This window comes from Pongo pygmaeus, chromosome 12 (assembly GCF_028885625.2).
Source record: "Pongo pygmaeus isolate AG05252 chromosome 12, NHGRI_mPonPyg2-v2.0_pri, whole genome shotgun sequence".
NCBI classification, from domain to species: domain Eukaryota; kingdom Metazoa; phylum Chordata; class Mammalia; order Primates; family Hominidae; genus Pongo; species Pongo pygmaeus.
Window position 1 is genome coordinate 44884796 of NC_072385.2, and position 16233 is coordinate 44901028.

The following is a 16233-nucleotide window of genomic DNA, read 5'->3' on the forward strand; positions in this document are numbered from 1 at the left end:
GACTGCGTGGGAAGAGCTTTTCTAATCACCACTTGAAAAAACATCATGCAAAGTTATTTCTTATTTGTTCTGTGTCGTTAACCTAGAAGATTCTTCACTTAGGAGAGTCCTCTGGGCCAGGCACAATGGCTCACACCTGTAATCCCAGCACTTTAGGGGGCCAAGGCAGGCAGATCTTCTGAGGTCAAGAGTTCAAGACAAGCCCGGACAACATGGTGAAACCCCATCTCTACTAAAAAAAAAAAAAAAAAAAAAAAAAGCCCTCTGGTTAACCTTGTGTCTGTGAGATGATTATGATGAGATAGATCCCAGATTGAATAACTGGTCACCAGGACTTTTATATTAACTGTCTGAGGCACAAAATTTTGTCTCTCTTTCCTTTTTCTTACACTGGGCTCTTGGCTCTAAATGTAGAGGCTCACATCATTCTCCCTGTGAGGCACTTGGACAGAGAGCTCTTGTGTGGTTCACTCACCAGGTGCCAGGGCAGGGTAGATTTTAATATTTGAGCTGAAGTTCTTGAACAGTTATCCTGGAAATGGCAGATACCAGACAGCCCTTGAACTGGCTCCAGGCTGCTTTTTATTTGCAGGCTCTCAGTCCAGCAGTGCTTGTGGGGATGGGGCTGTTTCATTCTCTAGATTGACTGAGAGGGATTCAAGCCAGATGGCATTCACCTCCCAGAGATGCATCCTAGACACACATTTCCACATTGTCAGGGTTCCGGTGCTTTCTTATAGTCATGCCCTACACAGTGTGTCCCTATAAAAGGTCCTAACTTTCACCTTCAGATCCTTCTTCCCTTGATTGTGGGCAAACTTGACTGAATCTATTTTTGTTTTGTTCTGAGGGATGATTTATATCTTAATGCTCACAGAAGAGACATTCCCCCTGCCCCATCAACCTTTACCACACCACTGCACCCACCAGGTGATTTGCGTATTGTCCCCTAGGGAGGACCCTCCCTTGTGAGTCTGAGATAAAAGCTCAGCTGTAACCTTGCCTTGACTGATCAGGACTCCTCAGTTCATCTTCTCACAATGAGGCTCCCTGCTCAGCTCCTGGGACTGCTAATGCTCTGGCTCCCTGGTAAGGACAGAAGGAGATGAGGGAGGACAATTGGGTGGGAGTTGAGCTCTGTGGGCTCCACAGCTTCCCATGTTTATTCCAATAATGTGATAGAGTCACATGGTCTATGCTCCAGGGAATGGAATTCATGTTTGTCTTATGAATAATCAGGATTCACCTCCAGGGAATGATGACCAGTGCTTTGATTAAGAACTTGAAAATAAAGAGTTCCCTTGTGGCTAATAAATAATGGGTTTATTTTAGAAAGTCTTCTTTTCATGATATAAATCAAAACTTTAAAAATGTACCTGTAAATCAGTATCACAAGAGAAATTAAGAAAGTTGCTCATAATGTATCTATATAAACTTGCACTACTCTGTTACTTTTTCAGGGACCAGTGGGGATATTGTGATGACCCAGACTCCACTCTCCCTGCCCGTCACCCCTGGAGAGCCGGCCTCCGTCTCCTGCAGGTCTAGTCAGAGCCTCCTGCATAGTGATGGAAACACCTATTTGGATTGGTACCTGCAGAAGCCAGGGCAGCCTCCACAGCTCCTGATCTATATGCTTTCCTATCGGGACTCTGGAGTCTCAGACAGGTTCAGTGGCAGTGGGTCAGGCACTGATTTCACACTGAAAATCAGCAGGGTGGAGGCTGAGGATGTTGGGGTTTATTACTGCATGCAAGCTCTACAAGCTCCTCCCACAGTGCTACATCCTCGAACAGAAACCTCCCTGCTGGGTTGGCCCAGCTGCCCACATGGGCTGCTTGTCTTGGGGAGCAGCTGAGTAGAGTCTCTGAGTCTGCAGAAGAGAAGGCTGTTGGAGATGTCAGGGCGGCATTTGCTGCTGAGGATTCTGGTCCATGAGAGCTTCAGCAGCACCTCAGATCCCACATGTTAAGGCCCCACTAGCTGCCACAGCCTGGGGAAGGTTTCAGTAGGATGAGAATTCATGGGGGCCACATGCCCTGGGAGCAACCAGCTATGATGAAGGGAGAGTGAATGAAAGCTCACATCCTCACCCTCCCTGTCTTGCCCAAGTTTGTCAAGTTCATGCAACTGTCAGAATAACCAGACCATGGATGCAGTTTAGTGACAACACAAGTAGAATACATACGGGAAATGACCAGCTTGGGGTTTATTTCACACATGATGACACTTAGTCATATTGGGAAATTCATAGTCTCCCATCTCCCTAATTCTGCTCTCCGACTCCCACTAAACCCTCCTTTCCAGTGTCTTACAGGAGAAAGCATTCTACACAAGCTGTCTGCAGAGGAGTACAGCTAAGGACACTGAGTAAAAATGTTTGATGTTGGATTATTCAAATAGACTTTGTAAACTCATGGCAGGTATGAGATCCTAATGTCAAAAATTGATTACTCTTAATTATTATTTGCCAAGTGAAAAGCAAGTTTTCACAATTCCAGAAGTGTCCTTTAGAAATAACTGCATAAACTCAAAGACAAAAAAATGAAGTTTATTTCAAGTACAAAGAAAACATTCAGAATTATGTGAAATTTTTATTTCTCTTCCAAATTCTAAAAGTTTTGAAGATATTCAGGCTAATTTCTATTTTAGAGTAGAAATTCATTACTGTGTTTTCATAAGAAAAATTTCAAAGAATACAGAAATACATTCTTTTCACATGATTATATCATTACCTGAAAATGAATCCGAATTCTATGTTTCAATTGTAAATGCATGGAGCATCTCTGCTTTTCATAGATTTTATTAAATATAATGTTCTAAATGATATTGAACCCAATAATGAGTCATGTGAGCTACACGGCATAACAACGTGTGATAGACACAAAATAATGGCAGAATCAACAGAAGAAGATCCGCTTCAGGCTAAAGGTACAAAGTAACACTTGGGAAGATTGTTTATTCCAAGATATAGGATTCCATGGTAAGTGCAATTAAAATGACAAAGTTCCATTTCTGTTAGGTTTAAAAATTGTATGGCAAAATTTTTACAGATATCAATCACAGTGGCGCCCTCAAATGAAAAAAAAAGTGACACAGTATGTTTTAAAAAATACTGATAAATGCATCATTGAGCTTAAAAGGCATTATGCAGAATGCAGTTAAGGAACACAAAGTGTGGTGGGGTGCAGTGGCTCATGCCTGTAATCCCAGCACTTTGAGAGGCTGAGGCAGGTGAATCTGCTAAAGTCAGGAGTTTAGGACCAGCCTGGTCAACATGGTGAAACTCTGTCTCTACTAAAAATACAAAAATTAGCCAGGCGTGGTGGCATGCGCCTGTAATTCCAGCTCCTGGGGAAGCTGAGGGAGGAGAATCACTTGAACCCAGGAGGCGGAGGTTGCAGTGAGCTGAGATCATGCCACTTTACTCCAGCCTGGTCAACAGAGTGAGACTCTGTTTAAAAAAACAAAAAACAAAAAACAAAAAAACACAAACTGTAAGTAGTATGACCCAGAACTAAGCGATGCTATTGCCTTCTGTAGCCCTCATGTGATTGACAGCATCTAGCGACCTTGAATTTCTGCTTTGCCATGAGACACAAGATTAGTCCCAACCCATTCAAGATGGTTAGATATATTTAACAAACAAACAAATGACTTATATAATGCTGATGTAACAAAGGGCTACACTGTGAAAACAAATGGTGAAAGGTGAACAATCTCCTAAACCTGAAAGAAGATACGAGGAGAATCAAAATTGGCTGGTAAAAAAAGCCACTAGTTGCAGTTGAGCAAACGTGACAACGTTTCTATGTCTGTGCCATGGCAGTGCAGAGACAGGCAGGTGGCCTTAGTGGTGGTGGTGGCTCTGCTCCATGAGGTCACTCAGGTGGGCAGGAGGCACGACCACCCTCAGCCCACAGCTTCCTCCTTCCTCACGGTCGCTGCCCCCACACCCATCCTCAGAAGCATGAGTGGAACAGAGTGAAGGGAAAGTTGTTTTCTTCTAAAGATTGAAAATCTTGAACTTGCAAATAGAAATAAATGTTATTTATGCTCCAAGTACACACTTGAGAAATCTTCCATTGAGTGGACCTGATGATAAACCCACATTTTTGGTATGTTTTAATCTAAACATGTATTTACATGATTCTTGGAAATAATTTTTTGAGCATAAAATTATATTTTAGCAGCGTATTTCAAGTTGTTATTTATCATATGATAATTACTCCCAAAACGTCATCACTTTAAAAAAAATCATCTGTTGCTCTGTCCTCCACTGAAAGTAATTTCTCTATTTAACCTCATCAGACTCCTAAGTTCTTAAAGTCATCTTATTTTTTTAGTGATTTGATGCATTAAGTCAATTTATTATTTATGATGAATTTATTTATGTAATTATTTTCTATATCACAAGTAGAAAAAGCCCATAAGTTGCTATGCCAAAAACTTGCCTCTAGATGGCAAACAAACCCCACAATACACAAAAGAGAGCCAAGTTCTTAGAAACCCTGGGAAAGGAAGAAGGCCGGTGTCCCATTAAGAACTTGGAGCCCTTAAGGCAAGAATGAGGTGGAACATCTGAGAGGAGACACCAGGCTGTGGAATTGTGGAGAACCTGCTCTGTGCTCTGAGACTGAAAGCCCAGCCTTGTCTCTCACTGCTGCCTCGACTGTGTCCCCATCTGCTGTGAAGTGAATGGTGTCTTCTAAATTCATGCTGAGCCCTAATTACTGAAAAGTGTAAGACATGGAATGGGGGGATTATGTGCATCTTCCCGACACCAACAGGATGCTCAGGAAGGAGACTTCTTGTTTTCTCTTAGGATTCTTTTACTAACCAAGGTTTTGCTTCTACTGCACATTTCCCTTTCCTGATTGTCCCTCTCTGTTGACAGAAGATGGCCCAGGGGATTCGCTACTGAGTCTCAACCTCTTACCCAAAGCCCTCAGTCTAGTGTTGCTCTTTTCCTTCATGCTATTTTTGTTTGTTTTCTTGTAATCATCTTAGCAATAAAATATCACATTTTTATTCCTAGCTATTACAGATGTTATCTTAGTTAATCACAATAATAAATGATCTTTCACAATGATGTTAACAGATGCAAATCCATGTGCTTCACAAGTTGCAAGGTGCCAGGGCCTCTCCCAGAGTGTTCCGTGCAGCTGGCCTCACAGAGTCCCTCTGTGCTGTCATATTACCCACTGCCTTCTGTGAATGAGATATTCTGATAAGAATCCTGGTGGATGCTATTTGAGCCAGTGCCCACACAACTCCCATGAAAGCTGAGGACCAAGGCCCCTGAAGACAATCACAAGCCTCTAGACTCATAGCTTATGACTGTCCTCTGCAGACACAGATTCTCCCCAGATGGCTGAGGGCTGTCATTGGCTGTGTCCTTCCTTGTGCATGACAACAGGAGACAGCAGGTCTGTAAGCAGCCCTGCAAGCCAAGTTCTGAGCAAGCCCTCCTGTGTGGGGCCCTCTTACCTGGACATAGGTGTGTAAACCAAAAATAACACTATATGCTCCCTGAATATATAGCCAACTGAATAAACTCCTCCTGTCAGCCAAGGACACACCAAAATCAACCTGAAATACAAGTACAGGCCATGATGGGAGTGGATGATTGGATATGCCTTAACTGACCATCCTACCTTTAAAATTCAGACACAACTGACCAGCTTTTAATATTAAGACAGAGACCTTGAGACTGACAAAGCAAACTCTTTATAGCAATAAGATACCAACATGACAGATACCAGGCCCTAGGAGAAATCAAAGTATTTTCCCCAAGATATATTTATTTAATGTATTTAAAAATGCCTCTGCAAAGCTGGTTCTTGTGGGAAAAATCTACATTCTGTAGAGATTCCTACCCCTTTTTAAGTCTCTTTCCTGACCAAGAGAGATTTAACTAAGAGTTTGGCACCTTTTAAGTCTGCTAAGAAACAATTACAATCTATTCTCTCTGAAGCCTGCTACCTGGAGGCTTCATCTGCATGATGAAACCTTGGCTCCAAAACCCTTTTTCTAAACCCAGAAACTCCCTTGTGTTGATTACAGGTCATTAGATAAACTCTTTCTACCACCTATGAAATCTTCGAATACACCTGTGACCTGGAAGTCCCCAACACCGCCCCCCTCCTTCGAACTGTCCTGCCTTTCCATATCAAAGCAATGTACAGCTTACACATATTGATTGATATCTTATGTCTCCCTAAAAAGTATAAAACCAACCTGTAGCCCGACCACCTTGGTCACACGTTCTCAAGACCTCCTGAGGCTGTTTCACTAATATTTCTTTAACTTTGACTAAATAAATTTCTAAATTGATTGAGACTTTTCTCAGATACTTATTTGTTTATAGGTATCACTGGATACACTTAAGGAATTGAAGAGATTTATAACATTGAGAAAAGGAGGAAGCCAGGGCGTGTGGAGAGAGAGAGAGAGAGAGAGACAGAGAGAGAGAGAGATTGTGATGTATGTACAGGACTAACACTGAGACCTGGTTCTGTAATGGTGTAGTACTGAGTATCATCCCCAAATAGTGAGGTTTCATTCCAAGAAGACTATGCATGTATCTCATTTGGGAAAATGGCTTTTGCAGGTGTAAATTAAGGAGCTTGAAACAGGGAGATGGTTTCAGATTAATCAACTGGGACTTAAATGCGAACTCAAGTGTCCTAAAAAAAACAAGAAGTAGAGAGACATTTAGCATAGACTGAAGTGGAGAAGGCAATGTGAACACAGAGACAGAGATTGCAGTGATGTGTCCACATTCCAGGAGAGAGAAGCCACCAGAAACTGGAAGAGCTAAATCAGACTGCTCCCTAGAGCTTCTGAAGGAGCCAGAACTGATGACTCCAAGATCTTAGCCCAGTGAAACTGATTCTGGACTTCTGAACTATGAGAGATTCCATTCCTGTTGTTTGAAGCTACCACATTTTTGAGAACTTGTTACAGTAGCCCGAGGACACTAACACAAATGGGGCTCCGAGAAAATCCAGACTAAAGGTGCTGTGTTGGTTTGCAATCTCCTTGCTTAACTTTCTGATACTAGACATAAATAGATTGGTGAAAAATTTTGTGATTGAAGAAACGTACATGAAACCTGCAGTGTACAGAGAAGCATCTGTTAGTTATAAGATAAATATTGATAATTTTAGTTGAAAATGACATATGACTGTTAATATCTCACATAACATTCTCAGTTACTCAAGAATGCATAAAAGGGGCACTAGATACTCTTCTCATGTATGTGTGTGTGTCTGTCTATACATGTATGTACACTTCAAGGTGCATCAGCTGGCGGAACCCTCAGGACACCCCTTCACATCCTCAGTGCCCCATTTCACACATGAGGAAACTGTTCACGAGAGCACATGGCTGATTTGCATAAAAGTCACTTGGTCAGCAGTTGTTGAAGCTGAACTTGGAATCTAGGTCTGTCTGACCTTAACTATGTTCCTTCCACAGAGCCACATTCATTCCATAGAGGAACCCACAGACTATAAAACCTGAGAAGAGACAAAGCCAGAAGTGCAGGGTGTGTTTCTTAACACAAGTTCACTGCGACCTCTAGTCCTCATCACGCTGACACTAAGCTTAAACCCAGACCCTTCTACAGTTTTGTCTATAAAGCACAATTTGCCCAAAGCCTTTACAAACACCAAGAACCTTTCCTTCAGATATGGCAGCAGGGTCACATCTTACATGGCCCTGACCACATTTGCTCTCCTCTGCCATCCCCATCTCTCTGACTCAGTCCTCACTTGCAGCCATAAAAAATGATGAGTTCATGTCCTTTGTGGGGACATGGATGAAGCTGGAAACCATCATTCTTAGCAAACTATCGCAAGGACAAAAAACCAAACACTGCATGTTCCCACTCATAGGTGGGAATTGAACAATGAGAACACTTGGACACAGGGCACGGAACATCACATACCGGGGCCTGTCGTGGGGTGGGGGGAGGGGAGAGGGATAGCACTGGGAGGTATACCTAATGTAAATGACTAGTTAATGGGTGCAGCACACCTACATGGCACATGTATACGTATGTAACAAACCTGCACGTTGTGCACATGCACCCTAGAACTTAAAGAACAATAATAATAATAAAAAAAGATGGGACAATGGCTCAGATTGAGGCCATTGCTCAGGGAGCCCAGCATTCACCTCCCACTTGATCAGCCAGCAGGAGTCTGCTGGGAAGCCTATGGAGAGGGACATCATTAACTGGGGAAGATCTGTGTTTTGTTTCCACCTCAGATTCTATAGGCAACTATGTGGGCCCCAATCTCCAGCTTCCCAGTCAGTGTCTCCAAGAGAGACAGTTTCCATCACCAGCCTGGAAGGTTCCTGATATCCACCCATGTGCTTTGTCTACCTTGGCCATGGTACATCGCAGCTTGGTACAGTGGTCCTGGGACACATCTTTGTTTAACAGTTAGAAGCTTGGGTGTCCCAATGATATTACTGGTTATTACTGTCTACAACTGTGCTGTTCCACGTGGGAAACACTAGCAGTAATAGCCACAGATGTGTCAATTAGAAATACTTAAAATTATAAATGTAGCTTCTCAGTTACATCAGGTACATTTCATGTGCTCAGCAGCCACATATGACTAATGACTAGCCTATTGCACTTCATAAATACAGACATTTTCATCATCTTAGAAAATGACTTTGCTTAGCACAGATGTAAATGATAACATCTGATTACTCGCAGTGCTATAGCTGAGAGCACAAACCTCAGCAGTTGTTCTTTTAGAAGATCAGGTGTCCCCGGATGCTTCCTCAGCTCGGAAAGCTGCTGTGGTTCTCAGAGCTGTTCTGCAAGTGTTTCTGGGATGGGAGGAATGAGGCTGGGTTGACAGATCCAAACCAGGGGCCTTCAGCTTCTCACCCCAGTCCCTGCCATTATGCCCTACAGGGTCCTTTACAGCCCACTCTTTTTTCCAAAACCACATCTTTGGCATATCACATGGATCCCAGAATCTAGCCACCCTAATTGTTTTGTGACAAATATTTTTCTTGCATACCGTTTGTCCTCAACTAGATGACTGGTTTATTGAGGGGAGGGGCCATTTCATGTTTTCTACAAAATCTGTCCTAGTGATGGATGTCATAGGATCAACTCCATGAATATCCATGAAAAGATTTCATCCATAGTCAACGCTCATTGGACCCTAGAACCTAAAATCCTGTAAGATGCTATGTTAGAAACTGGCCAATAGACGGCAGACAAACACCATAATAAACAAAAGATAGATGCCTGATCCGAGAAGTAATGAGGAAGTAAAAGTGATCATGTCTCCTTATGGACAGGGAGCCCCTAAGGCTGGACTGGGGTCTCCTGTGTGACATGCTTCGCCTGGGAGGAGTTGCCAGTGTGCTTAGTGGTGGGAAAATCCCCTGTGCTCTGAGACTGGAAGCCTGATCTTGCCCCGCCCTACTGCCTTGGCTGTGTCCCCAAAGCCTTCCTCTTATGGACGGAACTATGTTTCACAAATTCCTGTTTGGAATCTGTTACCTCCAATGTGGTTGCAGATGGAGAGGGAGCCTGTAAGGAGGTAATTAGGGTTAAAGAGGTGATCAGGGCGGGATCCTGATACCACAGGATTAGCGTCCTTATAAAGAGAGACACCATAGCCCTCTCTCCCTCCCCCACCCTCCCTGCATGCCCTGAGGGACGGTCATGTGGGGACATGGCCAGAAGGTGGCATCTGCAAATTAAAGAGAGAGTCCTCATCAGAAAGAAAACTTTTCTGGACCTTGATCTTGGACTTTCCAGGCTCCTAAACTGTTAGACATAAATTTCTGTGGTTTAAGCCATTCAGCCACATCCATTTTGGTGTCAAAATCCCTGCAGACTCATCCACCCTCCCCACCCTCTCTGAGCAGGATCAGCCTCAGGAGGCCCTCGTGGACTTGGGGCCCAGTTTTGCTTCTCTTCCTGCTACTGTTCTGACTCTCTGGTGAGGAGGGAGGACTCCGGTTTCATCCTCAGTTTGGTTTGTTTGCATTAAGCAGAAAGATTTACTTGCTGTCAGCCTGTTTTGCTTTCTGATTGAAATTTAATCAAACTGAATGAACTACTTCTTTGGTATTAATATTTGGGAATGTTCATGTTTGTTCCCCACTCAGATGCCAGTGGCAACATTGTGTGGACCCCGTCTCCAGCCCCTATCCCTCTGGCCCAGATGAGAAGGTCACTGTCACCAGCAGGCGTGACCAGGGTATGAACAGCATCCTAGCCCAGCTCCAGCAGAACCGAGGCCTGGCTCTGAGCTCCTGCTGCCCCCTGGAGACCATGCCTGCCCTGATCAAGGGCCATGGGCTTGGACAGATGTCACTTTGGCTATCAGCATCCAAACTGCCTTGAGGGACACGTACCCCGTCCTCCTGTCATTATTGGTGCACAAACATCTCCCCAGCTGCTGCTCTGCCTGGGGTGCTGCTAAAGATCTGGGGCCTTCTCAGTGGAGCAGAATGGGAGGCAGCTCTGAAAATGCTAACTCCCTTCTCTTCCCTCCTGCTTCCCACCTTCTGTATGGGAACCTCCAGTGCATCTGGTGAGCATCACAGAGTAGAGAATGTCAATGTGTTTTCTCCCACATCCTGCTCTGAATTTATGAGGCCAGTTCATCCTCACCTCACACATAAGCTGCCCTTGTCTTCAGGGATGCGATCCTTGTTTCTCTCACATCCTGGCACAGTGTTGACACCTTAGCCCTCACTTCACTCCATGAATCCTTTTGGAGAGATCACGGTCAACAAACTGTGGTCCTTGAATAATGGCAATAAAATAACAAATATTCAGAAGCTTGTGCATGGGGGAGAAATGACCCATTCTGAACAGAATCTCAGCAGCTGGGTGAGCCACAGAAGCTTGGCAAAGAGATCCCATATGGCTCCAGTCAGAGGGAAGGCTGCCAACGAGCCATGGAGTGCTTTTGTCCTGTGACCGCCCCTGTAATCCTGTCTTATAAGCCACACATGGCCTAATTCTATGAGCCACATGTGCTGCTCTGTCCTTCAGGGGTCCCCAGGGCAGGAAAAGTCCACGCTGAGCTCTGGGCACAAAACATCCGTCTACCGGGAGCCGAGGCCCACTCCCTGCCTCCTCCACACCTGCTGCTTCATGTTCCCCAGACACCCCTTGGATCCCTCAGCATCCAAAGCCATCTGTGAGTCAGTGCTTGACCCAGAAAGGAAATGAGGGGGGACCTGAGCCTCCTGAACTTTGGGCTCTATAGTGGGGAAGGGGCCATGGGGTGGGGCACCATCGCTGGTTTTTCATGTTCAAGCTCAACTTATCAAAGTTTAAAACCATACCTTATAACAGCAATTAATATTATATTTATTTACATGAAATGACATATTATATTTATTTATTGTGTATGCACAGTATATACAAATGTATTAATACAACTTATATCTGAAATATCATAGATATATATTTAATTTGTAAGGCATGTTACAAATACATATATACAAGTACAAATAATTTATGTTTATTTATTTAGCATGTGCTTCTTTTCCTTCTAACTGTAACAGAGTCTGGCTGAGTAAAGACTCTGGAGACATTTGATGACCCTCCCTCTTTTGCACTAGCAGGGTCCCCGCCACTCAGAACCAGTGAGAACAGAACTGAGGAGAGCTGGCCTAGGATCCCAGGCCCTCCCCTACGGCTTTGGTCTCTCAGACTTTTACCCTGGCTGCGGGGTTCCTGTCAGAGGTTGCATTTGGAAGGTTTACAAAGAAAAGCTTCCAGAGTGTGAGTTCTGGATTCTGAGGAGGGTAAGTGGAAGGTGGGTCTGGATTTCCAGCATGGAGGAGGACAGAACAAGTCCTTGGAAAGGCTCTAGTGTGGGAAGAAAGGACTTAAAACTCAGACCTGTGGTCACAGCCTTAGGAACCCAAGAGTGGACACTAACATAAAGGGGCTTGGGGAAAACCCAGACTAAAGGTGTTATAGTCAACTGTAATCTTATCTTTCAAATGCTACACATAAATATTGGTGGGAGATTTTATGGTGAAAATAACGCACAACGAGCCCCACTGCCTATAGTGAGGCACCTGTTAGTTATAGAATAACTACTGAAAAATTTGATTTTAAAAACATCTGACTAGTAACATATTGCTATGTTAATCCTATGATACTCAAGGATATCATAGGATTAAGCCTCTTAATCCTATGACACTCAAGAGTGCATAAAATAAAAAGGGACTGGAGATATATATATATATATATATATATATATATGTATGTATTTGTATTATACACACACACACATTTCAAAGCGAATCATCTGGTTCAACCCTCAGGACACTTCATGGTGTACACAGTGCTGCGCTGCACAGCTGAAAAAAACAATTATCAGAGTTCATGGGTGTTTTGCCCAAAGTCACACGGTCAGCGTGGGCTGGGCTTTGAATCTACATCTGTCCTCTGTGTGTTCCTTCCATGTGACCACTTTTGTCTCATAGAAGAGCCCACAGCCTGTAAAAAGGAAGAAGAAACCATAAGGACAGTGTGGAATCCACAGCTGCCTGCTGCCTCTGACTCATGCTGTGCTCACCTTAATCTTAAATTAGCTTTATCTGCAGTTTTCTCATCAAAACACAAGTCTCTCTGAGCCTCTACAAACTGCAAATGACTTTGTTTTAGATTTCAGAGCTGGGACACATCTTGATTCCCTTGACCTCCAAAATGCCTCTTTCTCTTCCAATCTCTCTGACTCAATTCTTCCCTCTCAGACTGTGTCATGCAAATTTAATTTGCCCTCTGAATATGAAAACGAATAACCCCTGCCTTTCTCATCTACTGTGAGAGCTGACCCCTAGGCTCTCAGATACACATATTGTACAAGAGCTAATCAAGGGATTTGACCCCAGAGGTTTTCTATCTTAGAAGAATTCTGATGCTACCTCCTGTTACAATATAGTGTTCTCCAACTCTTGTTAAAATTGACAACAAATGATAGCAACGTGGAAATATTTTGGAGAACAGAGGACAGCCATTCTCTCAGAAGGATAGAAGCCATCTCTTCCCCTTGCCTTAGTTTTCTATTGCTGATGAAACAAATTACCATAACAATACTGGATTGATACAACACAAATTTATGATCCTGCAGCTCTAAAGGTCAGAAGTCTCACTGAGCTAAAATTAAGGAGTCAATAGGGCTCCATTCCTTCTGGAGATTCCAAAGGAGGAAAGTGTGATTTTCTGCTTTTCATCTTCAAGATGCCCCAACATTGTCTGTTCTATAGCCTCATCCCCCATTACTCAGGCATCCCTCTCCATAGTCCCACCTGCTGTCTCGCTGTGACCCTCCTCCCTCCCTATTATAAGATCTTGTGATTCTGCTCTCTCAACCAGATAATCCAGGATCCTCTCCTGTCCTCAAAATCCTTAATCTAATCGCTTTTGCTGAGTTTCTTTCAACATACAAGGTAACATTCATAGGTTTCAGATATGAGGACGTGAATGTCTTTGGGTTGTGGTAATATTTATTGTGTTAACAACACATGATTTTCCACAACTGTTCTCAAAGTAAAATAAAAAAATCACAAGGCTGATTGATGAGGTAAGAGAGCTGGAAAAAAATTGAGACTTGGGAACCCTCTGACCTATTTATTCCACTGCCTCCAGTGTGGAATTCATGGTATGTAGCGTTGTGGAACTTTTTGTATTGTTTTGTTTCTTGAGACAGGATCTCACTCTGTGGACTATGCTAGAGTGCATTGGTGCAATTACGGCTCACTGCAGCCTCAACCTCCTGAGCTCAAGCAATCTTCCCACCTCAGCTTCCTGATAAATGGAACTGCAGGAACGTGCCACCAAGCCTGGCTAATTTTTGTATTTTTCGTAGAGATGGAGTTTTGCTACCAAGTTGCCAAGGCTGGTCTCGAACTTCTGGGCTCAAGCAATCAGCCCATCTAAGCCTCTCAAAATGCTGAGCTTACAGGTATGAACCACCACACCTGGCTGTGTGTAGCTATTTTTAAAGGCTCCTTTTGTTTTGTGAGTCAAAAGAAATTAACTGCATAAATCAAATCCAAGATAGATTGGTAAAGAAAAATTAAGTGCTTGCTGGATTTTCTTGTGCACCAAGAAAGGAAAAGTGATAAGAATTTAGAGCAGAGATACCTTCTTCCAAGAGTAGGGGTTTGTTCCACCTTGAACTGGGTTCACCAGCAAGAAGAAACTATGTGCACGCAGCCTATTTACACTGGGAGGGAAGGAGGAAAGTGTAGCAGGAAATAGAAGATGGGTGGCAAAAGTCTCCCCCAAAAGCCACCTAACTCTTAGGATGACTGAAGCTCCATCCCATGTGGAAACATGGGGACAATGCCTCTGGACTATTCCATCTGAGGAGAGAGAGCTGGGGTATGTATACTCCTACTCCTGTTATCATCTACTGATGTTGCTTCTTTTAGTCTGTTGTGTCTTGGTATAACAGAATGCCTGAAACTGTAATTGATAAAAAGCAGACAATTATTCTCTCACATTTCTGGAGGATGGGAAGTCTAAGATCAAGGAACTGTTGGATTAGGATTCGGTTTATCTACTTTCAAGATGGCACTATGAATCCTGAGTCCTCCAGAAGGGAGGAAGTCCATGTCCTAGCATGACAGAAGAGCAGAAAAAAGAGAGAGAGAGAAAGCCTACTCCCACAAATGGGGAAGAGCAGGGACTCACTCTCAGGAGTCTGCAACCCCCACACCCCAAGCATGGAAAGAATAGAAAATCTTGAGTCTCTTCAAAGGAAATTCCAAGCACCTACCTAGCCTTAAGAAGTAAGTAAGTAACATGATAAGCAAGGAAGTAATAAAAGCCTAAAACAATAGCCAAATAAGCTGGACTCATGGGATGGTGGGTTCCCCTACAGAAACTGAAGCTGACATTTTAATATATGTCTCTGAGGTGTTTTTGAGAGAACAAGACCCCCTCCAAATGAATCTGCCAGCACATAGACCTCACAAAATGGTGAACTGGGGACTGAGCTCTAACCATAGTTCTTTGTTCTAAATATCTTACAGAGGGACCTGGTAAAAGTCATATCCACAAACTTGAGCTAATGTTCTCTTCTGCTGAGCCCAAATTTTTAAGCAAAGCTTTTCTTCCTTAACCAATTGCCAATTAGAAATCTTGTAATCTACTCTTGATCTGTAAGCCCCTGTTTCAAGATATCCTGCCCTTTTAGGCCAAAACCAATATGTGACCTCCATGTATTAATTTTCAATTTGACCTGTAACTTCTGCTTTCCTGAAATTTACTCCTGCCTTAAAAAACCCTTACCTGCAAGCCATCAGCGAGGCCAGGATTTGAGTGTTAACTGCCTGATTCTCTGTACTTGATGCCCTACAAACAAACAAACAAACAAACCCTTACTTTCTCCTGCTGCAAACTCAGTGTAAATATCTGATCTGACAGAGCTGAGTGAGTGGACTCTAGTTTGGTTCCATAGCACAAGCCCTGTTTATAGTGGCTTTTATCCATTCATGAGGGCAGAGTTCTCATGACTTCAACACTCCCCATTAGGCCCCACCTCCCAATTCTGTTGCATTGAGATGAAGTTAACAACAGATGAGTTTTGAGGGACACAGTAAAACCATAACACTGTCCAAAGAGACGCTCATTCGAGCCCCTATGGTCTGCTATGCATGCAGGCAGAGTTGCCTTCTCCAGCTTCAGAAAGAGCAGTGAGGGGCATAGATGGCCATTGGAAGTCAGCAGCAGTACAATGAAAGGGAAAGGCATAGCGTGTAGACAGGGATTGCAATCTTGTTACATTTTCTATTTAATTTCCTTTCCCAAAAGAGAATAATTTCACACTAACAGAAATGTAAGCACAGCACAAAGTGCTTTCTTCCATTTGAGTGCATATTGTATTTTTAAAAAAATAATCTCCATACACAAATAAAATACACTACTCCATCTAGTCCTCAGGAATATTTCAAATTTTGACAATTAACTCAAAAAAGTTCTTTGTAATAAAACAGCCCCCGGGAAGAAACACTTATTTACAGACAAATCTGTGCTGCCCTGGTCTGACCTGGGACACATGGGGCACTGCCCTTATGCTGAGTTACTGAGATGAGCCAGCCCTGCAGCTGTGCCCAGTCTGCCCCATCCCCTGCTGATTTGCATGTTCCCAGAGCACAGCCCCCTGCCCTGAAGTCTCCTTAATAGGATGGTCACACCCTGTGCAGGAG

At 43.4% G+C, this 16233-nt stretch overlaps 1 gene segment (V, D, J or C); it reads left to right on the forward strand.

Moving 5' to 3' along the window:
• The first annotated feature begins 1021 nt into the window (after nucleotides 1-1021).
• LOC129029990 (immunoglobulin kappa variable 2-28-like) lies at nucleotides 1022-10393 on the forward strand. The segment is given in 4 exon segments: nucleotides 1022-1089; nucleotides 1461-1811; nucleotides 5354-5429; nucleotides 10156-10393. Coding segments are annotated over 4 exon segments (714 nt in total).
• Nucleotides 10394-16233: the final 5840 nt, after the last annotated feature.